Raw genomic sequence first — 24,918 nt, 5'->3', positions numbered from 1 at the left:
AGAAGACCACACTTTTCTCGGGCCATTATCTCTGTAACCATTCAACTTTGGACATAGGTGTTTTGGGTTATATCGGCATACTTTAACATAAGGAACACCCTCCCGAAGTTTGGTCCATTCCTCCTGGGACACCCTGTATATATATATATATATCTGGAAAGGGGTGTTTAAACATGGTAGTAAGGAATTTAAGGGCTTCATTCCCGTCTTTAGTAGAACTATTTTTTACTTGTGGTAGTGGATATATAAAATAATTATTAATGTAACTATACTTTTTTGTATATTATTACATAACTTACCTTCTATTGCTTGCTATTGGATTTTTTTCCGATTTAGTTTTAGTTAAAGTTCTGATGACACTCCAAGTAGTTTTTATTTTATTATCGGAATTTAAAATTAATTTATTATAATAAAGTTGTTTTGCTTTCTTTATAACCTCTGTTAAGATTCTGCAATAATTCTTGTAATATCTTGCTAATTCCAGATCATCCAAATTTCTACTAAATTTCTCTTACGAATGCATGACGTTTTTACGCCTACTGTTAGCCAGGGTTGTTTGGTATGGGTGAATATTAATTTTTTGTAAGGAAAACTGTTAATAAATATTCTTAAGAATGCGTTTAAAAAATTGTTGAACATTATATGTAAAGGTACTGTGAAAAATCAATGAATGCTTCATTTACATCATAATGGCAATTTGACAGTCAATGAAACCTGGACATTCACACACAAAAAAACCCATACAATAAAAAGACCGAAAATGAAACATCACTCTCAAACAGCGCAACCACCTCACTGGTGAAACTGAAAATAAATAAAAACTAAATCATAATCAAAACAATGTTCATGGGCCACTACTTGATATGTCATGATTGTAATAATTAAAATTAATGTGAAACAGGACATTACATGACTAAATGTGATAACACAAAAATATCTAAGTGTATTGTTAAATTATGTTAAACCTTATTGACTTATTGTGTATATTTTATACTATTTTATTAGAATTTTTAAGTATCCAGAAATTTGAATGTTTTAATATGTTTAAAGATATAGTGATGATTCTGTCATGTCAAATGTACTGACTATGTATAGAAGATGCATCGATAATTGTAATAATGTAATACATATACTTATGTGAAACGCAATTTGATAGTTTAAGAAAATTGCCATTAGTGTACATTTGCCCGATGATGGCTTTGTAATAAGCTAAAACATGTAGCAAGTTATGCCATTAAGATCAATAAACTCATCATACACACTTGATGTGAATGAGACGACTGAAAAGACTTGTGTCGTGGTGAATAAAAACGTTTCTTATACATTAACACAACAGGATTCATTCCTTGAAGACTACTAGCGAGTACATCTTGTGGATCTGAACACTGTGCAGTATGACAGATACAGAGTAATTTTGGAGAACATTGTTGCTGTCCAAGATGTAGGAATACTGTTATTGTTTGTGGGGATTTTAATGTGAATTATTTAGAAAACTCTCATAATAAAACTAGACTTGAAGATATTTTTAGCTCCTTCAATCTTAGAAGCGTTATTACCTTCCCTACTAGAACAGGACCAAATTCGTCCCCAATTATTGATAATATATTTATTGATGAACAACATATTACTGACTATGAAGTTCTCTCTATCTCTAATGGATTATCAGATCATGAAGCACAATTACTAATTGCACAATTTCCATTACCTTGTATCAAAAAGAATGAAATTATAGTTAAGAGAAATATAAATGTTTATAATTTGGCAGAATTTACAATGAAACTAAGTTATGAAAAATGGGAACTAGTTTATAACAATAATGACATTAATACTAGCTTTAATCATTTTCTAAATATTTTGTTAAGACATTTTTTATGAGTCGTTCCCAATAACAAGCAGACAAAAATACAAACAGAAACCATGGATTACCACTGGTATACGAATTTCTTGTAGAAACAAAAGAATAATATATCTTGAAGCAAAAAAAAAGTAATAACCCTATAATAGCCACCTATTATAAGAACTACTGTAAAATATTAAACAAAGTGATAAATCTAGCTAAGAAAATGACATATGATAATCAAATTAAATATTCAAAAAATAAAGCTAGAACCACTTGGAGAATAATAAATAGTGAAGTGTTAAAGAAAGGAAATAGAGACATTATTCAAACCTTGGACATTGAAGGTAAAAAGAATACTAATTTGAATGATATTGTTGAAACATTTAATAGGTACTTTAGTGGTATAGCAGATAATACACATAAATACATAAAAGGAAATGGTAAAACTATTAAATCAAAAACTACCAATTATATGACATACTTGACTGATGCATTTGAGAATCCATTGCCTAGCATAAAAATTATAAAAAGTACGAGTAGGGAAATAGAAAGGATTATATGGTCCCTAAAATCTAGCCAAACCCATGGATATGATGACATTTCGAATAATATACTCAAAGCCTGTAAAACCTTTATTAGCGAACCGATAAGTTACTTATGTAACAGAACTATGTGTGACGGTATTTTCCCAGACAGACTAAAATATGCTACAATTATGCCAATATACAAAAAAGGTAATAAAAATCTAGACTCAAATTACAGACATATATCCATATTGACATCTATTAGTAAGATTTTTGAAAAGGTAATGCATAGTAGATTGTTAAAACATTTGAATGATAATAGTATATTAAATAAGTACCAATTTGGATTTAGAGAAAAGCAAGGGACTGAAAATGCAATTTATAGACTTATCTCTGGAATACTAGACTCTTTAAATAAAAAAAAAATGCACGTCTCTGGGATCTTCTGTGACTTAGAAAGGCTTTTGATTGTGTTAGCCATGATATATTATTGGATAAATTGAGGTATTATGGAATAAAAGACAAACAATACTACCTATATAAGTCATATCTATTCGATAGAAAACAGAGAACTGCTATTTCCAATGGGACAAACAGTAATAAAGTATACTCACAACGGGTTAAAGTAACTAATGGTGTCCTGCAAGGGTCGACACTAGGACCACTGTTGTTAAAATATATACAAATGACTTGCCCAAGATTCTAGAAACTAAGAGTATTCCAATTCTATTTGCTGATGATGCCAGTTTCTTAATCTCTCAAGACAATCCAATAAAACTTAAAAACACAATAAATGAAGTATATAGAATATTGAAGGACTGGTTTAAACAAAATTTAATCTCACTGAATTTATTGAAAACATATTATATAAACTTCACTGTAAAACATAATTTAGATAGAGAAATGGGAGGCATAGGAACGATTTTATTAAACACAAATTACATTAAATTTCTTGGCCTGACTATCCAAAATGATATAACTTGGGATAGACATATAGATGAGATAATAAAGAAATTAAACACAGCTTGTTATATGATAAGAAATGTAAAACCAGTGGTGTCTGTAAAAACATTAAAAAGTATTTATTATGCATACTTCCATTCTGTTATGACATATGGAGTAATGTTTTGGGGTAACTCAACACAAGCTGAAAGAGTTTTTAAGATACAAAAGAGAGTTATAAGAATAATAAATGGATGTGGTTTCAGAGAGTCATGCAGAGAACTGTTTAAGAATATGAATATATTCCCTTTAAGAACACAGTATATATACTCTCTTCTGATGTTTGTAGTAAAAAACAAAAAAAAAAAATATTTGATACAAATAGGGATTGCTATGATATAAACACTAGACATAATATGGACATACATATGAGCCAGGTAAATTTGGCAAAATATGGTAATGGGGTAACTCACGTGGCCATAAGGATCTACAATGCACTACCTAATAATATCAAAGTAACTTCTAACGATATAAATAAGTTCAAACACAATTTAAAGGAATTTCTTTATTTAAATTCTTTTTATACACTGACGCTGATCATTCTGAGCCCTTATTTATTTGGATGATTATAGATGAACGTGAAATTTATTTCTAATTAATTCTGGGTAATTTAAATCTCAAAAGTCTTATGTTTCGATATTACTGGAAATGTATCGTGATCTATAATATCGTATTTCATCGTCTGGGACGTGCAATACGGTGTTTACGTTGAAAATTTCTAGATTCTGGCAGAAACAAGAAGTCCGGAGTTATCACATTTACAATCAGTCATAAATTTAGCTCGGGTACAGGGAACCGGACGCGCCTAAAAGGACATGTCAGAGCTTGTTACAATTGCCTGTGAATGAGGGCCAGTATGATTGGGTTGCCTCGTTCAAGCTTCCCACGGAAGATGGGATGAAAATGTATATGTCAACACCATCTTTCGAATTCCCAGCGCGGGGGTGCAAGCCATTCCACAAAAGAGGGAGACTTTCACAATATTCCGAACTGAACGGACGTGACCCTTGCACGCTCCGGGACATAGCTAGCTGATAGTATAACGCTGTAACTTAAAGCTAAGAATACATTAATTTAACAGTGTGGTGAATTAGCAGGTGAATAAACGTTAATTGGCTCAACTCTCAGAAAAACGCTTTCTTAGGCATCGCTACCCTGAGACCCATGCAAACCGACCCAGCTAGTTTCCCGTACCTATACCGATCTTTCTTAGTTTGATCTGTGAGGACAACTTCCAGTAGCCATCATACACTGTCCTAAGGTAGAAACAGGTGTAGCAGGGTAACACCATTCCGACTGCGCCGATACAAGCAAAGGCGGGTTGGAAAAGAGCGGTGTTAACACTTGATGAATATTTTAAGAGATAATGATTTTTACAACTATATAAGTGTATAAGATGTTGAGTAATACAATAAATTAATAATCATCATGAATATGAGATAATCATACTTATAATAGAATGTTTTTATATGTTGGATTTGTTGTATATGTTAAACCTATATGACTAAAATATTATGTTACTTTGACGGAAGCTTTGATCTTAAAATTTTATTTTAAATGACAATTTTAGTGTATTTTACTAGAAAGTAGTTGTATGTGATGTGACAAACATGTCATATACAATAGGTCTTTTTAACAATTGCTTGATAGCACTGACAAGATAAAATAAACTGTTTGGATGATATGGCTTGCCAATATGTGTGGAGTGGCAGGTTGTGGGTTTGACAGTGGTTTTCCTGCCACCTGTGTGTGTTGTCCTGACAGCTTGGGCTGTCTGTGTGAGGCCTGATTATATGTTTTATTGGACTGGGGACGAGTGATGTGTGGTCATCATGAAATTGTAATTTTGTATTTTTATAAATGTAATGTTTTTATATCTTGGATTTGTTATATATGTTTAAGCTATATGACCAAAATATTCTGTTACCTTTGATGGAAACTTTTNATAATAATAATATGTTCCTCCAAAACGCCGGTGGACATACATACATACATAGATACAAAATTTCATAGATCCATTGTCCAGAAACCGGACCGGATATTGAATTCGTCAGTAAAATTACATTGCAACAATACAACAACATATAATTTTTCTAAGACTACATGGCTATGCAACTCAAGAGATAATAGTTTTAACAGATATTAATGAAAAATCTCAAATACAGCATTTCAGCTACTACTGTCATAGTCTACTAGTTGTGACCGTACCTGAGGTACCTGATGGGTGTGGTGCCGTTCTGGGTCCCAAAGAGCACTTAGAACTCGTCTAGATAAGACACAGGATAACAAACTACACTTTTATCACAAACCTAAAACCAATATATGCTTCTTTTAAGCCAAATTCTAATTTCGACTCACCACTTGAACCACTAACATACATTTACAACCTAACACCCTCCGACAACCAAGCACCGCGTAGGGTATTCCCCGGTCCCCGGCGTTCCCCGGTGACACAATAACTTCCCCTCTATGCAGGGCATGCTGGGCTACGGTAGAATGGGTAGAATGATGTCACCGAAGGCCGCGGCATACCTCAAGCGGTTAGTCGCTGGCGGTCGCTGGCTTCCCACCGCGGCGGCCCGGGTTCGATCAAGTGGAATTTGTGGTGGGCAAAGTGGCGGATTTTCTCCGAGTACTTCGGTTTCCACTGCCAATCTTTATTCCACCAAATTCTCCAGCATCATAATCACCACGGGACAGGTACAATAATCATATCAGGGCCCGCCGTACCGAGTAAACCCACCTGTATTACACCGACCAACAACTCAATTGAAAAAAAAATGATGTCACTGAGGAGAAGCATGGCAGTGCTGCCAACCTTGGAAATCCATATTCTGTTTCTGAGAATTTCTAATTCTGTTCTAGCCGCACGTTTATTACGCGTACCAGTACATTGCACACATCTAATGCCACGGACATAGGTCTCAAATTCGTTTTGCCATTTTTAGGGATAATGAACCCTATATTTTTCCACTTGTCTGGGAACACTCTTGCTCTCAAAATATCATTATAAATTTCTAGTAAGATTTCTAAAGCTTCATTTGGCAAATTGCGACGTTTAAGATATTTTGTTACATCCAGCCCTGTGCTCGATTGAAATTTTTAATCGCAAAGGTGGGTTCTTTAATTGTGTACTCTGTGTCTAGGAAGGGGCCCTGATTTTCATAATCAAATTCCAGTGATTCAATCGGGTCATCTACCCCCGAGCACGGCTTTTCGAAAGCCTTTTTGGCGAATTTAACTAGTCCTTCTTGGTATTCGTGTTCCCTTTCTGTCTTATTGTATCTAAATTTTAATCTCTTTATTCTCTCCTAAACGTACGATGAATTCGTGAATTCATCCATTCCCCCAATGAATCCCACACGTCATCTATTGGTCAATGCTACGAATGAGCTAGTCGACAGAATCATGTAGTATAGTTTCCTTCCAAGTTGTCGCTAGAGATCGCTAGTGATCCGTATTCGGACCCAAGCAAGGATTAATGAAGTAGGGAGCTGGTAACGCTCGTAACGTTGCCAATTTTGTATACCGCGATTTTATTATATCAGTGTTTTATATGCAAACATAACAGTTTAATTTGTTTGTAAAATTATTCAGTTATAAATGCTGTGTCACTATAAAAAATGTAAAAATGGTACATGAAAGACTGTTAGCAAAATATTTTCATATAGCAACAGTTGTAGCATGTTATTGGTATGTCTCTTTAAAGTTACCTATTAAGTATAGCAAATCCGTGACAACGCGGTTTGCTTGTGCACGCTGAAAAAAAAAAATACCAGCAGTTATTTGCCGGGTGTGGAAAGTTTTGGTGTGCACCCAGAAATAAATGCAAACAATTGTTTGCCGAATGCGGAAAACCTGAATATACGTTAAGTCCTCGGCCATGACTGAAATACCAATTTAGTTTTCTTAATGTTGACGCAATTTATTCAGCCCCTAACATCGCATGAGCTGTGAAAGCTATCAGGCATTAAAGCCTATTAAGTCTCGAAATGCCTAAAGGCGTATAATGCAAGGTATAGACCGTATGGACTCAGGTACTACTGAAAATTGAAGTCGAATTGTTTGGTATGTTCGTCTGTGTGTTTGGGAATGACCTCCATAACAGGTACAAATAAGAGATACGCGGCCGCCAGAAAGTATCCCCATTTGACCTAAAGGGGAGTAAGTTCGTCCAGTGCGAATTTATTCAATGCAGTGTTACTGAGGAGCTCATACTCCACATTGTATGAGCGTTTACTTTACCCAAAGTGTTGCCTTTTGGGTTTTGGCGTTGTGTAGTCTTGTAGGTGGTTTCCAAAATTTTGGAGAAACTTTCTTCTCCTATCTCCAGGGTCTTTATGGATTGATTTATTTAACATCCATAACTGTTACATTATGTACAATTGGACAAGTCAGTTTTTAAAAAAAATATATGAGATTAAACATCACATCAAATGACTAATAATATAAAAAACATAGAAAAATAACATAATAAGTCCTTTAAATATGATAAAACAGTGGATGAGTATAATAAGGCAACAAAAGCTAAACTATAAATTACATGCAATAGCTAAAATAAATTACCTAAGTATCTTTGTTCTATTATTAAGCTAATTCTTGTAAAAATATTCTTGAAGGGAATAAAAAGCTTTGCACATCAAGTAATCCTTTAATTGACGCTTAAAAACCTTGAACTCTTGAATACTTCTTATTCAAGAGGGCAAGTTATTATACAATCTTATTCCCATGTTAATCACACTCCTTTTACAACGTGAGGTGTTACATGGTTGGACATACAAATTTTGCTTATGTACTGTGTTATAACCGTGCACATCTGAATACGAGATGTTATATATCCTATTTTTCCTTAAAAAGCACAACGTCTCAAAGATATACAATGAAGTTAAGGTTAAAATTTTAAATTCACCAAAAAATTCTCTACACGATATCCTGTTATTGACTCTTTTGATCAGTCTTAAACATTTTTTTTGGATTTTAAATACAGTTTGAATGTCCTTTTGACCCCAGCCCCAAAAAATAATACCATATCTCAATAAAGATTCAAATTTCGCAAAATACACACTTCTCAAAATTGGAAGACTGACCAAATCTCGTAAGGATTTGATAAGATAGATGGTTTTGTTTAATTTTTGAACTAAATGGTGAATGTGAGAGGACCAACTTAAATTCTCTGTAATATATATACCTAAAAATTTTAAATTAGCTGTGTATGTTATTTTCTTATTATTCAAATAAAGTTCCGGTTTATCAATTTGACGGGGACCACGTCCCTGAAAAAAGAGTGCTTTTGTCTTTTCAATATTAATAATAAGATGCTTTACCATGAAGNGAACCGAACCCTGAGGAACACCATACTTTATTTCCTTACACGAAGAGGAGAATGATTTTTGATTTGGAGACTTGGCATCAACATGGTCAATTTCTACAAACTGGGATCTACCCGTAAGATGATCTCATCAAAGAGAGTGAAATTCCTCTAAACCCATAAAGTTCCAATTTAGCCAACAGTAATTTATGGTTTATCACATCAAAAGCCTTGTAAAGATCCAAAAAAATACCCAAAGCAAAAAACTTATTGTCTAATGCTTTCTGAACATCCTCAATAAATGATTGCAGTGCTGTATGAGTTGATTTATTTTGTCTAAAGCCATTTTGGGCATCAGATATCAAATTATGTTTATTTAAGAAATTCACTACTCTGTTATATATTAATGTTTCAAAGATTTTAGAAAATTTAGGGCCAACCCTGAGCTGGAGGTAGCAAGTTTTACTGTAACGGTGATTCCATAGAATTCTGCATGGTGTTAAAAACCACAGCAGCACAATATGAATACTCGTTACCATGAAAATCACACCTCTTATAATATTTTGTTATTCTATACAAAGTATAAAACTGTTATCTTTTGACTTTTTGTATTGGAATGTAGGAACACATTGTGATATTAATTGGCGGGGAATAAGGTAATTACTGATGTTGAGCTGAATAGAATAAGTGAAGTACCAACAAGAATCTTCCCCCCTATTCTGGATAACCACATTTGCATCAGTACCATGTAATGTATGTTGTTGCAGCACTTCACATTTTTACATACTTTTAGTAAGATAACGATTTTTTATTGGTATTATATGGGGTAATCCTCTGAATAAATTGAACAGACAAAGAACTGCTTAACATCCAAAAGAAAGTCGTTAGATTAATTGCAGGCATTAAAAGCATTCTTTCATGGATAATTGATGTACAAATTTAATACTTCTACAACTGGCAAATTCAGATTTAACAATGTAAAGAGAAGACATAAATATGTCCCAGAGATGCCAAATTCTAATCCTGCTAGATTTCAAAAGGACTACTGTACAGGTGTTCAGTAATCTACCAATATTATAAATTTAAACCATGATGTAAAAATGTTGAAGCCAGCATTAAAGGATTATATCTTCATGTCACTTATTCTGTTCTGTTGAAGAATTTGCTTGAAAGTTCCCAAATGCTGAAAAATTTATGAAATTTTCCTGTCACCATGTTTACTTACAGTTTTCCGTCAATAATGCAACTGTTTATTTCTTCGTTCACATTCTCTTTCACTATTAACACAACATGTTTAGGCCCCAAGCAGCCATCCTCATATGTCCCATTATGTCAAACCTGCTATACTGTGCTGAGTATTGTCCATAGCACACACGTAACTGAACATTTCATCAACTGTTGTGCAATAAATATTATATGTTACAGTTCACTCCATTTAAAATCAATTAAAAATCGTTAACATTTTTAATTTGGCATAATACAACACATGAGGATGGCTGCTTAGGGCCAAAACATGTGTTAATAGCAAAAGCACATCTGAATGAAGAAATAAATAGTTGCATTATTTATGGAAAATTAAGCGGCCAACGTAGTCTAGGGGTAATGTTCCCACCTCATGACTCAAGTTATGCGGGTTCATGGAATATTTAATAGCGGAAAAATTCAGGGAACAAGTCCTCTGGGAGGGACTTTAAGCCGTGGGTCCCGTGTCGTAGATTTATGGCACGTAAAAGCAAAATTAGGTGAAAAGTTTCCTGCCCAAGTAGTTTCCAATGCGTCCGGTAGATGGGGAAGTTATCGGGTACCAATGCCAGTAGAGGGCCGACTCACTGGCAGAAAGGGGAGAGTTATTGGGTACCACTGCCAGTAGAGGGCTGACCTTGCTGGCAGAAAGGGGAGATAGTGGGCACCAGTATCGGTGGGGTATGGCGACAGTAGAAATTAAAGGGGGACGTACAATAGACTATTAGTCGCGGTGCATGGGGAAACCCACCCCCTCTATACTGAATAACAGAATATGGAAAATTATATGTAAACAAGGTTGTATAGTAATGCAACAGGATGCTTAAATATAAGATATTCCTGTCACATAATCACTCCACTTTGTATGATGCAGTAACAACTTTGTTGTGTAAAATAACGGATAAAGTTGTCTCTGTGCTTGCTTAATGAAATATCATACCGTGAAGACATGAGGGAGTGGAGGTATAGCTTCGTCATTCTTAACCTTAGCACTAGATGGAGCTGATCAGTCAGCTTCATGACCCTGTTGCTTTGCTCCCAAGGATACTGCCACCATTGCCCATTGTATAGGAGTTTTAGTGGGTCCCAGAGCCAGTCTGGATATTACAGAGAAGAAAATCTCTTATCCATACCTGGAATCAATTCCTGTCTCCTTGGCCATCCAGCCTATAGTCTAGTCACTATACTGATTGAACTATCCTGGCTCATCCTTATAAAATAAGACATCAGAACTCTTAACTACCAATTATGTATTTATATTTGTATCAAGTATATATGTGCATGGTGTGTCTTGGCCTATTCCCATGAAGGATTTTAGGATTGTAAATAAATTCTAATCCAAGCTTGATGGTGTGGGAAATGTAGTTGGGCTGTATTTAAAGTGTGAATTCAGGTAGTTATTTCTTCAGCTTCTCCAAAACTAAGTAAACTGCAGTTTTATTTATACTTTATTTAACAGTTCCATCAGTCATTCAGATCATGCAGTGTTGAATGATTTGATGACAGTGAATTGGAAAGGGCATACACAGAAACAATCATGGCCTAAGCTAAGGTCTGTATTTTACTGGAGGGACTGAGGAAAAATACACTTACCCCAGACATGATCATCAGTGTCATGGCTGAGACTCAAGCCAGACACCTCTGATCACATTCACAAGAGTTACTGCTGGAATCACCTTCCTCAATGCACTTTTCTAATATGCTTCTATACATTAATTTGGTTGTGTTATAAGTAGACATAGCCATTAGTATATTTCCTAGTTTTAGTAATGTTTAAATCACTGTTGAAAAATTGGAAAGGCATAGTCACCAAGTATTGATAAAATTTGGCAGTAGGAAAGAGGTTATGCTTCTAGATGAATAGACTTTTATTTTATGTTTGAAATAAGGAACAAATACTACAGCAGTGGAAGTTGGTAATAAGGATATGGAACAAAATTTAGTATGTCTTTAGTTTAAAAAATGTAATGTATATGTCAGCTACACACTTCATTAGTAAATGATCTTGAAAGAAGAAAAATATTTTTGCACTTTACTTACTTGTGGTTGTTTTCTACAGGGTCATATCCATATTGACAGTGTTTGTAAACAAGGCACTTCTGAGCAGTCAGACTGTCAGCCTTGATGCCCCTTTGTTTGTGACTTGGTACCAGTGTGTCGTGTCAGCAACAATATGTTTTATACTAAGTATGCTGACAAAGTTATTTCCTCATACTTTCACATTTCCAGAGGGTTCACCTTTCAGATGCAGTGTTGCAGTGAAGGTTAGTAGTAGTATATATTCAATGTAAATTTGCTGTCATTATGTGGTAAGTCTGCTGAGATGTATATGTACATATTGTAATTTCAGGTGCTTCCTCTGTCAGTCCTGTTCACAGGAACCATAGCATTCAACAACTTATCCCTCAAGTATGTAGATGTTGCCTTCTACTATATAGGACGCTCCTTAACAACAGTTTTTAATGTTATGTTAACATATTTGATATTAGGTGAGTCAATCCTATGAACTACCCACAGTAATGGCATATTAGATGTGGCTTTATGGAAAAAATAATTTGTATTTTGATACATTACAGTATCGACCTGATTTTCTTTAGTTCATTGATTTTATACAATTTATATTGTTATTAAATTATTTTATTATGAGCCAGGCATTAATTTCTTAAATTGGTAGCATCATGTAACATGTCTGACAGAGATTACTTCAGATGTTGCAACCTCTAAATGTCTTAGCTGTCTGACATTCATTATATCGTGAGTCTGCAGTAGAAGATGGGGGCATTTTATTTTATTTTAGAATGCTATATAATAAAAGTTTTTATTGTATTTTATTAAATGTTTTGAGTAAAGGCTATAGAACTGTATAAGGTACCTGTCATGTTACGTATTTTTTGTAATATGTGGTTTGTGAGATCTTCATGAAAGTATTTGAGCTGTAAACACCAAATCCACTACTTCTTTCATCCTTCATTTGAAAGACAGGAATTTGTTTTATTATTAAATATGTGCTGTAACCCAATTCAGTACACACTTTGATAACTAAAAATGACTGAACAAATCATATTATGAAATGTTTTTGTTTCAGAGCAGTACTTAACGTTTTAATTTTTATAGCTGGTTTGCAGAAAGTAAGTTACATTTTCAAGTTTGAGAGTATTTCAGCAACATCTGTTCAACACTGGTTTTGTACAAAGTATGGAAAGATTGTCATGAAGGAACTAATTTACAGATAATACAAATTATTTAACTTGTTATGTTTCTGATAAGAAAAGGATGAGCAGACATTCAAATGAATAAAATGTTGAGAAACTCCACATAGCATTTTAGCATTTCCAGGGGATTAGGTGAGCAGACAGAATGATGTTACTGAAATTAAAGTAGGGAGAGTTCTAAATAATAAACAAAGATTTGACCACACAACTGTTACAAACATTTAAGGCAACAAAGAAGCCCTTGGCTATAATGGTTTTGCTAAATACTGTTTGACTATTCGATCAGCATTTCTTGTCAATTTTTTTTCAGTAACAGGCAACATTTCATTTACCTGGCAAGATAATTGCAATAACATAAGAATTTTGGGCTAAAAAAGACTGAAGGCATGTTGAATGTGTGTCACAGCCCAAAGCTTGCCTCCTTGTGCTGTGTGATGCAGATTCAGGGTACATTCAACTTTGCCAAGGATACCACAGTTTTTTACAGTTATCTCAACATATCACAGTACTTCTTAGTTTGACATAGATGGTGCCTTGTCCAGGACATGGCACTGGAATGAAACTTTTCTTGACAAATTAATTTTGTTGTGGTTTTCCCATTCTTTTGGCATTCAGATCACTGATTTTATGACACTTGAATTTGCCTTAGGCATTCATAAAAGAGCAAAGTACACATACCACTGCACTCAGCCAGAATACTGTTAACAGTGAAGTGACTGACTATGAGCTGGACAAGAGTCCACTTCTTGGCTGCTGTCAGGAATTTTTTTATCACCAACATGTCCAGATCAACTTAGGGACTCATTCTGCCTCTTATCCAGTGGGTACAGTGAGGGGGAGCTTCTTCCATAGGGGTGGGACTGTCCATTAATTTCCAGTTTCTGTTAAGATAGAGAATGTGTGGAGCTTCATCTCCACTCCTGGTAAACGTCTCATGCCATGGTGCTTAGGCACAGGGGCAACTGTTGAATGAATGTACAAGGGGTGGGCCCTCTTCGCCTTTGCACTGCGACCACAGTGATCTATTGTGATTCCCCTTTTGATTATCCCCTCAGTAATCCTGCCCTTCGAAATGAATCACATGATTTTGTACGTGGGGACGTCAAAATAGTCGCTTGGTTCCATAAAATGTTGACCCAAGTGACGTAATCTTAAATAAGCAAAGGCCTCACATTCACACAGGATATGTGTGGCTGTTTCATTTTCTTCTTGACACCTCTCACAAGTTGGACTATTACTTAGTCCCAGTTTGAAGAGGTGTCATTTAAGGTGACATTGTCCTGTAAGTAGTCCTACCACCCATCATAACTGGTTCCTGTTTAACTTCAACAGTTCCTTCGTTCTTTTAGTAGAGGGTCCTAGTATGAATCCCTTTGCTTCCTGAGTCCAGTCAAGGATCCCCAGTATTTCTTGTGATTCATATTTGTCCAGTCCCTGATTGCCTTTGTGGCAACTCCAATAGAGATGCCACAGGCTGGTTCAGGTCCTATGAATGGATGTTCAGTTCCAATCTTGACCAGTTGATCTGCTGTTTCATTTCCAGCAATACCCTCATGCCCTTGCACCCATATCAGTTGTACCCTGTTATATTTGGCCAGTTCCATGAGGGTTTGGTGGCAGTCCCAGACCAATTTTGAGTTGATCTGGTGTATGTCAAGCACTTTAAGTTACTGATCAGGTTTCCTATTTTATTGGTCCCTAGTGTCAAGTCGATAACCTCCTGCCTATTGCAAACCACAAAGGTAGGCTCGTTACATTGGTTTAGAATATTAAGGTTCAAACTCACCAAATATTCCATGTGACATTCTCCTCTTGGGTTGATGTCAGTGCTCCCCCACAATGTGTGGTGTGCATTGGCGTCACACCCAATGATGAGCTGCTTTTTCCTAAGATGGCAGTATTCAACGATGTCCCTCACTTCTTTGGAAGATGGTGGTTCATCCGAGTCATATGGAAGGTAGGCTGAAGTGACGGTGAGCTCCTCACAGGCTCAGTCCAGTGTGTATGTCATCCTCACTGTTGTTGTATCTCTGGAACAGAACTCCAGCAATGGTAAAGCATTAATATGATTATTACTATATATTGTGACATGTTGCGCAATGGAGGACAACCCCTCCCTCCCCCAGGAGTGACATGTCAGCTCTGGCCATGGTGACGTAGCCCCCCTCCCAGGCTACGTGGCACCGCTTCCTCCTGTGACGAGACACGCAATGCAGCTGTGACACAGCATCAGGCAACGGCGGTACCGATTACGTAACAGGCAAACACTGCGACTATATAAGGGAACTACACAGCCGCCGAAGCCAGTTAAAAGTGTAGCAGCCTACAAAGTGAGTTCTCAAGGCAGCAGTCTATGAAGACAGTTGGAAGTGAGTCAGCAGTCAGTCAGTGTGTGATCAGGAGTGACACAGTTGGAGTATAGCAGCAGTCGCGGAAAGAAGAACCGGACGTGTGTGTAATCGTGTAATTGGGAGTGTGTGATACAGGGACACTTACATAGCTCCCGTACTGTGAATACGTGTAGACTACTGAAGATAGAGTGAACAGATTATTGCGAATAGGGTTATAAAGTGTGAAACCCCGCAACAGTGTGAACAGATTGTTGCGAATAGGATTATAAAGTGTGAAACCCAGCAACAGTGTGAAGAGATTATTGCGAATAGGGTTATAAAGTGTGAAACCCCGCAACAGTGTTATAATCAATTGTAGTTACGACTTGTAGGTTGTTAAATAAACCAATTAACAATCTGAATGCCGTCTTCAGTAACGAAACACGTTACAATATATATGATCTCACATTTTCTTCAGGTACCACAGAGTAGACTGTTCCCCCTGAATTTGTTAAGCCTCTTATTTGGCCCCTAAATATCCAAGGTTCCTGAATAAGTACTACGTCTACTTTTCCTTCAGCAAGTTGTTGACATAAAATTGCTGTAGCAGCCTTGCTGTGGTTTAGGCTAATTTGAATGAATCGTATTTTGTGTGTATGTATGTATGTTGTGTGTTCATTCTGTAATGCTGGGAAAGGTGTCCTCCTAAATACCTTCTTCCACAGCCCCTTTCCCTTTATCAGACCTGGTTTCCTCTGAGGGAGGTCCCTGATCTGGTAAGGTCAGGTTGACGAGAGGACGGATTGTCTCCTCATTGGATGTTCTCTTCCAGTCAACTGAGGCAGTGGGTACATCATCCCCCTCCCCCTCAGAGGCTGAGTTGGATGATACTGTATCTGACACAGGTTCTGCCCGGCGCGGAACCCCAGGATCATTCAGCACCTTAACAGTCCCCTGTGAGAGTCCTGGTCTATGAATAAGATGAGCCTCTGGCCTTTCAAATCAGATTGCTTATCTAGTACCCTCCAGTTCTCAGTATGAAGTCCTGGACTGAGGTCTGCAATCCAATTCACCAGCTCTTCCTGATTCTGGGCAACTTTGTCCCTAGTCCGGAGAGCCACTTTAACAGGCTTGGGCAGGTTCCTGGCATCAGTAGCCTTCCGCCTGGCCCCTGATTCTAGCCTGTGGTTGTCAATGACTTTGGTGAACCATTGACCAGATTGTTGGTCGGTGCATGCATAAATAACTGCACCTCCCACTAGTCTGTAGGATTTCAGGTGTGGTAGTTCTCCCTTTTGAGTCCTACATAACACCTTCCCCTGTGCTTCCAGAATGGAATTCTGGTCTTCTTCGGGAAGCTTATCCTCAGGATAAGTTTCCTTGAAGATAGCTACCTTTATATTGGTCAGAGCCTCCTTGTAAGTCCCTGGTCCCTTAGAGTCCCTGTGCCTTTTTGGAGTTCTGGCCATTTCTGTAGGGGTACTGCCCTCCGACCTTGGCCTCTTGAGGGTGCCAGTGGGGGTTTCTCCATGCTTGGACAAGTCTGCATTTCCTGGTTGCTGACCGCCCCCAGTTCCTGCTTTGCTGGCCCCAGCTTTTGCCTTTTTCAACTTCCATCTAGTGCATCCAGACAAGGCTTTTTTTGCTAGACTGAGTCCTCCTCCTCCTACTGCAAGTGTGCTAGAGGTACTAGCTCCCTGCAGTGGTATGTCAGTACTACTGACTCCAAAGAGAGTTTTTGGTTTTATCTCAAGTAGGTTTCAAACTACTGGTTCGTCCCTGCCTTTAGCTGAAAGTTCAACAACAGGTTCTTTGGAAGTCAGAGATGGATTATTTCTCAAAGGAGTATGTAATGGGATGAGAAATCATAGTAAATGGAATTAATGTCACAATAATTTAAAGTAAGATTAGTATGTTTGTATTAAAGCGGCCTCTGTAGTCTAGGGGTAACGTTCCACCTCATGACTCAAGTTACATGGGTTCAAACCCGGCGGAGGTCATGGAATTTTTAAGGGCGGAAAAATTCAGGGAACAAGTCCTCCGGGAGGGACTTTAAGCCGTGGGTCCCATGTCGTAGATTTACGGCACGTAAAAGATCCTCGTGTTTCTAGGAGACCTCTGAGCAAAAATAGGCAAAAAGTTTCCCGCCCAAGTAGTTTCCAATGCCTCTGGTAGATGGGGAAAGTTATCGGGTACCAATGCCAGTAGAGGACCAAAACCTCGCTAGCAGAAATGGGAGGGTTATCGGGTACCACTGCCAGTAGAGGGCCGACCTCGCTGGCAGAAAGGGTAGATAGCGGGCACCAGTATCGGTAGAGTATGGCAACAGGTGAAATTAAAGGGGGATGTACAATAGACTATTAGTCACGGTGCATAGGGAAACCCACCCCCTCTATACTGAATAACTGAATGTTTGTATTAAGAAGACAATAATTGTTAACAGCAGATCACCCTTGTGCTTCAGACTGCACCACAACATAAATAATCTTAAGAATTTCACTTTCCACCAGTATGTAACACATTTAGTCTAGTTTTTCAAAGTACCCTGGGCAGGATAATATTATAAATTATAAAATACTTCATTAATTTCCAGTGGCTGATTCCTGAAGCCAGCTGGGATGTGAGTTGCTTCTTTCACTCCTCTAAATCAGGTGTCTTAAACCAGTAGAGACTAGATGTTTAATGGCAGCTTTTGTGTAATTATAATCAGTTTGGCTCTATGTAGGATTTGAGGTTCTCATAGCAGTGGTGAAGAGTTCTATCTTCTGGGATATAATACTACGTAGTCTGGTGAAAATCACCTTTTCAGAGGAATATATCACTGCCATCTTCATGGTTGAAAAGTAAGCCAAGTAAGAAACAAGCATAAAGACTGTAAGCAGAGCTCTGCATGATTCTGCCTCTTAAATTGACCAATATTCATAAATCCTATGGGCGTTATAAACCCATCAACCACCAAATATTAATTTAAGCTGTAGCAAATTCCGTAAATACTAACATAATTTTTCACATGGCCATTTAAACATGCACAGACAGCTGACATAGCAACAGGGAACTTGCATACATCCATTATTTAAATTTAAAACAGTTATGACCAAGGTATTGTACAAGTTATAACACCACGCTCCTGTTAGCTAATAGAAGTTAAATTATTGAATGCCATAATTCTCATATCATTCTTTGAACCCTAGACACAGACAAGTGTGATCTCCAAGTACAACTTGGACAGGGAAAATATTTTGAACCCCTCTGTATTTCACCTCCTCCTGCCTGAAGACTAATTATATTAATTACTGTAAACAGAAGAATATTAAAAGCATTACTAAACGTGTTGCAATAAATATACGAGTAGTATTTCTTAAGGTTAACATCTTTTTCATGATATTATGATGTGATGGTTGAAAGCCGGAATAGTGGTACCAGAACCAGACTTCCATTGCTCAGCAACGTTCCCATTCCTGTTACAACATACAGCAGCGAATGTGTTGTCACAAAGTAGTAAGTCATAAACACTCAGAAACAAAATGATTCCTTGGAAATGAATACATGGTTTTCTGAGGCAACACATTGATGAAACACAGGAGCAGAACCCTTGGAGTCAGTGATCTATATTCAGTATGCCTGAAGTTAGCTCAGTCTCAGAGTCAGACAGCCAGACAGAGTTTGAGAGAGTAGAGACTCTTCGACAGACATCATTCAAGGCAGTTCAGTAGTTAAGTGTTACCAAGCAATGACTAAGCAAGCAGACGTTGAAGAATTTATTTTGTGTGTTATACTTGCAGTAATCCTCAGAGCGTTATAATTACTTGTACTTACGACCTGTGAGTATCCAGTAGATTCACCAATTCAAAGCCCATCTACAAGTAACTAATACACATGAAAATATATTCATATAATGTTATGAGTCTGCTGTTGATACACGCATGTAACAACAAATTTAGGAATACTGTAGGAGAAAAAGTTTTCAGATTCTTTAAGAAGGTTGAAAGAAAATTAGGTATTTCATCCATATAAACTAATGAGAAATGCATACATATGTATGATTCATTATCTTCCCACTTTTAGGCTGAAGCAAGCTTCATCCTTCTCTGGCAGCATCTTCTTCTTGGCTGTTCTTCTGAATGGTCTTCATTCTTTTAGTAGAACCTACATTTCTCTCTACATCTGGATAATGTATGTGAGATTCAAAGTTGTGTAATAGCTACAGCAATGGTGAACTGGGACATGTACCTTATTTAAATGTACAAAAGGTAGGGATTTACTATAGCGGTTGTAATACAGCATTGCTGTTGGCTGATAGAGTTTGCTCAAATTATGGAACATCAAGTTTTGAACTTAAGACAGAAATAGGTATATTACACTATCAAAATTTGTTTGTTACCAAATAATATACCAAATGAAGAACTAATTACCATGTCATAATTATTTATAAAAAAAAAATAAAGGTATCTATGTAACGCCGTGGAGACTCATAGCGTTGTGAGATGTTGAGGTTCCCACATTTTCTAGACAGTCAGGTCATAGATGGCTGTAAGTTTGTCAGCCTTACGTGCTGGCCACCCTTTACCCCCAAGAATATCCCGGGTACTCATTTCTGTTAGAGGCTGAGTCGACCCCAGGGCCATAGTGTGGCTGGAAGGACTAGGGAAATTGAAAAAAATCCAATGACTTCATCAGGATTCGATCCCGCAACCTTCCGGCTTGTAGCATAGTGCCTCAACCATCTCTGTCTCTGCATGCCCCTTATAATTATTTATTACTATTATAAATATATCAACAGAGTAGAAGGTGTGAGTCAAGAGGAATTCTTTAAGTACTGCTTTAAATTTCCTGTTAGTAGATAAACATTTAATTTTGAGCATAATTTATTGTATAATTTTATCTCAGCATAATGGACCCCTTTTTGAGACTAGATGAATTAAATCATGAACATCAGGCTTTGGTCTTTCTGTCTCATACTGACTGCATGAACCTTTGAATTTGAAACGTGTTTGCATTGTAAATTATATTATTAAACTGGTAATACTCACTGCCTTGTCTAAGTACAATATGTAGAATGTGAATGTGTATATGCACATGGACAATGCGCACACAGACAATTACCTGTTTATCAGGCAGGTAAAATATTAAGGTCTGTTGTTTTTAGAGCATATCTGGTTTTTAGGAATATTGTGTTTTAGGTATTGTATAATATGTTGCTGAATTTGTCCACATCCTGAACATTAAGATGCATGGAGTGTATTTACCTTCCTGCCAATATAACATTGCATTTTTCAGTTACAATAAGTTATCAAAGCTGTATTTGAATATTTGTTTCATTCTTCATAATAAAACCTTTTTGACATTTTTCTACTTGATGAAATCTCCAACAAAAGTCGCAGAACTCCTAATACTTGCATGTTTTAACCACTGTGCCTATTTACAGGCACTTTAAATGTAATAAATAAGTGAAACTGGAAAAAAATGAAGCAAACATGTTCATGTCTTTCAAAGGAGAAAGTTCTCCAGTCACTGATTGCGAACTATTCCTATTTGACTCCTTGGCCCCTTTCAGCTAACAGCCACTCTGGGTCTTGTTTAATTTAATTCAACAAGTATCATTTGTAGGCCAGAAGACTTCGATCCGGACAGTAACATGCTGTGCTGTTATTGTTGGAGGATTTTGGCTTGGTGTTGACCAAGAAAATGTGGCAGGTAATGAGTATGTCACTTCACTTCATTATTTAATCATTTCATATTGTATTATCAGGACCTTTAAATGAAGGATGTATAATGGGCTGAGCATCTAGCATGTCTTGGGTAGCTAAACACAGAAATCCACAAATGAAAGAAAATGTTAATTGGAAAATAAAGGGCACAGATTGTTTATGACTGACCTAAGAATATAATGAAAACATTTTCACATTATTCAACTTGAATCTCTTTACTCACTTTTTCATGTCCTGGAATTAATATACTTTGCATTATGCATTAAATTGTTACTCTTATGAAATTATCTATGATTATGTTGTACAAGTGTCTCATGGTTTATTCATTTTCAGGTTCTTTGTCCATAGCAGGCACAGTTTTTGGAGTCCTGGGTTCACTGGCTCTCTCCATGTATTCCATCTATACGAAACGCATACTTCCACATGTTAACCAACAAATCTGGTTATTGTCCTACTACAATAATGTATATAGCTGCTTCCTGTTTCTACCTCTGATTGTCCTTAATAAGGAATTACCTGTGATACTTCACTTTGAAAATCTGGCAGATGCCAAGTTCTGGCTGCTTATGACTGGAGGGGGTTTATGTGGCTTTACCATTGGCTTTGTCACTGCTCTACAGATTCAGGTACAGTTTCACAATTTGAAATGGTTTGCTTTGTTCAGGTTTACAGACTGTCATTTGTTTCAACTCTTGTAGTCTATATTAGTTGTGTGATTTCTTATATTGCTATGATGAATATAATGATTTTTTATTCTTAATTTATACATTTTAAATTCCAGCATCAGACATATGAGAAAATATTGTGCAGAAATTAGAGAATAAAATGTGATATGGGCATGTAGAATGAATTGTAGGTCATAGCTGACCAAAACACAAATTCCCTGAATGCCAAGAGATATATATGAATGTGGGCAGTTAAGACTGTAATGACTATAACGAATTTATAAAGTGACAGAAGGAATGATGGCAGGATACTAAAATACAGATTATGATGGGGAAGCAAATAGGAGGGCTATTCAGAAAGTAACCTCCAGTGAGCTGTTAACAAAACAAAACAGTGAGGAGAAAAAAGTAATTATATACAAAAATATATGAACATACTTAAGCTATGTAAGTTTTGAGGTTTCCACGGCAACGACTATGAAGAAAGTCGTCTTCTGGGTTTTGGCACCGTGTATTCTTCGTTTTGGCCGACATTCCTCCGAAACGTCGGCCAAAACGAAGAATACATGGCGCCAAAACCCAGAAGACGACTTTCTTCATACTTAAGCTACTTCTCGATGCAGTCGCCACAGGATTGAGGCACTTGTCATATCAGGAAATAAGTTTTTGTGTGCCTGCATCAAAGAAGTCCTCCACCTATGATCCCAACCACTTGGAGCGAGATCAGGGCTTAAGGGAGGGTGGTCAAACAATTCCCAGTTAAAATGGTCCAGCAATGCTCAAGGGCAAGCAGTTGTATGCTGACACACATTATCATGGGGGAGCACTACACCAGATGTCAGCATTCCATGCATTTTGTTCTGAATGGTCAGCCGTATGTAGGTTTTTTCTTGTGTTTTTTACAGTACACTTTGATGTTACTGTGGTCCTGTGTTGCATGAATTCCACCATCAGCATTCCTTTCATGTCTCAGGAAACAGTTGCCATCAGCTTTCTGGCAGGCAGATGTCTGTTTAAACTTTTTGGGCTTGTCTGGTGAATGTGTGTGCATCCACTGCTTTGATTTCTCTTGGGTTTCAGCATTCTCAAGTTTCCTCACCTGTTACTCATACGATGTGATTGAGAACGTCATTGGCACCTATGTGGCATCGCTCTAAAAAGTCAAACCTGAAGCCATTCTCTGCATTTTTTGCACACCCATGAGAATTTTTGGAACCCATCTTGTGTAAAACTTATGAAGGGATAGCCTGACTGTGATAATCTTGTACAGAAGAGTGCGTGAAATTTGTGGAAATTCACACTAAAGTTCTGAAATCATGAAGCTCTGTCTTTCACAAATTTTTTGAGGAACACTTTGAACAAGATCATCACTCACTACAGATGGCCAGCCAACTGTTTCACTCTTCATCATGAACATTTGTCCACCTGCCCATCTTTGAACATTCTACACCAGTGTTTCTCAGCCACCAGACTGTGACTTAATACTGGGCTTTCCATCTTATAGAAAAAAGGATTTACCGGGCTGCGGTCTGACAAATTGAGAACCACTGTTCTACACCACTTTTGGTTGTAAAGCACTGCTCATAATTCACGATGGATTTCTGCAGGAGTGATGTTTTCAGCTTGAAGAAAGTGGATAACAGCGCAGATTTTGCATCCAGCAGGATTATCAATCGCAGGACACACCATACCTCACTCTGTAGGGACAAGAACAAACACTAGATGACCAGTTATATGATGATTTACAAGACAATGAGTCATGTGATGCTACCTGGCATGCACAAGCTCTCCCCCGCTCGTAGATTAGTTAACTAAAATAAACGGAGGTTACTTTTTGCTTAGCCTTCATACCTATAGAATTGTGGTGAAACCTCCGGAGGACTAAGAATGAGGTGAAAGGATAACATTAAGATTACTCTTGGGGAGATAGTTTGTGATACAAGGTGAATGGAAATGATTAGGTTCACGTCCAATGGAAGGCTTTGTCAGCAGCAATCTTGAATCTCTGGGTTATGCTGTCAGTGCATTTCTTAATTTGGACAATGGAAGAGTACATGGCATCCATAGAGTCCATAAATTCTGAGTCAGGTGCCTAAAACTTAAAATTTGGTTTTGATTTTTTCAAACAAAAAATTTTTCCCCAAAACAGAATTAATATTTTTTTCTTTTTATGCAGGTCACATCTCCATTGACACACAACATTTCTGGCACAGCTAAGGCATGTGTGCAGACAGTGTTGGCGACTTACTGGTTCAATGATACAAAGTCAGTACTTTGGTGGTTTTCGAACTGGGTGGTGCTAGGTGGCAGTGCAGCTTATGCCCGAGCAAGGCAACAGGAAATGGAACACCAGCAGAGGACTGAAAAGTTACAGAGAAGCCAAGATGTGTGAACATTATACTATTCTTAGCAGTGACTCATGTTACACAGTAGTAAAATTTTATCGGTATAAAAACTGTTGTGCAAGGAGCAAAGATTGCTTCTTAGTCTGCAGTGTCAATAACACAAAAACAATAATTTAAAATCAAAATATTAAACCAGAGAAGTTAAAAATAGGATGGACCTTTACTGGTGGTTTTGGCAGACATATTTTGTGGCATCAGACTGAAGACTGGAATACTTATTTACAAGAATCGAAAATCATGAGTTTACTTACTGATGATACTGTATCATGTAACTTGTTCTGTTGGAATTGCTAAATAAATAATATGTGTGTACATATTCATAATTTTATATGTATGACTTGTTTCAAATGATAAAGCATACAGGTTCACCTAACAAGAGATATTTTATTATATCTGAATGTGCATATATCTATCAACTCTGAAGTCAGTGTTTACCACATGATAGTACTTCATCCATTATCTTAATTCACATGTTTCCAGTGTAAAGCATATGATGTAAAATCTCAACATATCATGATAAACATTGTTGACTTAAGTATAACATGGTATTATTTAAAATGCTCAAAGTTCATTTGTATGACAAGGGTGTAAAGATTGTAAGTGTTGTGTAGTTTAACATTCATTTTGCACTGCTACATATAAATATCAGCAAATAAAATTCATGACCAGTGGATAGTTGTTC

At 36.9% G+C, this 24,918-nt stretch overlaps 2 protein-coding genes across 9 annotated transcripts in view; one reads left to right on the top strand and one right to left on the bottom strand.

The window, feature by feature from the left end:
- LOC111868258 (progranulin-like) overlaps positions 1-6,190 on the bottom strand; it is a 29,804-nt gene extending 23,614 nt beyond the window's left edge. The window contains exons 1-2 of one of the 5 annotated variants that reach the window (XM_023858772.2): positions 6,110-6,173; positions 5,575-5,632 (exon numbers count right to left, since the gene is read on the bottom strand). Coding sequence is in view for 1 of the 5 variants with exons in the window: in XM_023858748.2 (XP_023714516.1) it covers positions 6,110-6,169 (60 nt within the window). In the remaining 4 variants the exon portion in view is untranslated. Of the gene's footprint in view, positions 1-5,574; positions 5,958-6,109 lie in introns of those variants that run through there. The other 4 variants (XM_023858766.2, XM_023858781.2, XM_023858748.2 and 1 more) reach the window with 4 other exon arrangements.
- Positions 6,191-6,838: 648 nt separating this feature from the next.
- LOC111868318 (GDP-fucose transporter 1) lies at positions 6,839-24,907 on the top strand. 4 transcript variants are annotated; one of them, XM_023858894.2, is made up of 6 exons: positions 6,839-7,000; positions 11,976-12,180; positions 12,267-12,405; positions 21,066-21,152; positions 21,500-21,792; positions 24,008-24,907. In XM_023858894.2, exons 2-6 carry the CDS (start codon positions 12,106-12,108, stop codon positions 24,221-24,223), a joined length of 810 nt encoding a protein of 269 aa, XP_023714662.1. In that variant the 5' UTR covers positions 6,839-7,000; positions 11,976-12,105; the 3' UTR covers positions 24,224-24,907. The 4 variants fall into 4 exon arrangements, with proteins under 4 accessions (XP_023714662.1, XP_023714641.1, XP_023714656.1 ...); XM_023858873.2 differs by having other exon boundaries at positions 6,839-7,059; XM_023858888.2 differs by lacking the exon at positions 6,839-7,000 and adding an exon at positions 7,101-7,403.
- Positions 24,908-24,918: the final 11 nt, after the last annotated feature.

This window comes from Cryptotermes secundus, unplaced genomic scaffold, assembly GCF_002891405.2.
Source record: "Cryptotermes secundus unplaced genomic scaffold, Csec_1.0 scaffold166, whole genome shotgun sequence".
Taxonomy (NCBI): Eukaryota; Metazoa; Arthropoda; class Insecta; order Blattodea; family Kalotermitidae; genus Cryptotermes; species Cryptotermes secundus.
This window is presented reverse-complemented; position numbering and strand designations above follow the sequence as displayed.

Coding starts and splice junctions, on each gene's coding strand:
- LOC111868318 (XM_023858873.2), top strand. CDS start 6,998: ATGGTACATGAAAGACTGTTAGCAAAATATTTTCATATAGCAACAGTT. Junction 7,060..11,975: donor ACAGTTGTAGCATGTTATTG/GTATGTCTCTTT, acceptor TGTTTTCTACAG/GGTCATATCCATATTGACAG. Junction 21,793..24,007: donor TCACTGCTCTACAGATTCAG/GTACAGTTTCAC, acceptor CTTTTTATGCAG/GTCACATCTCCATTGACACA.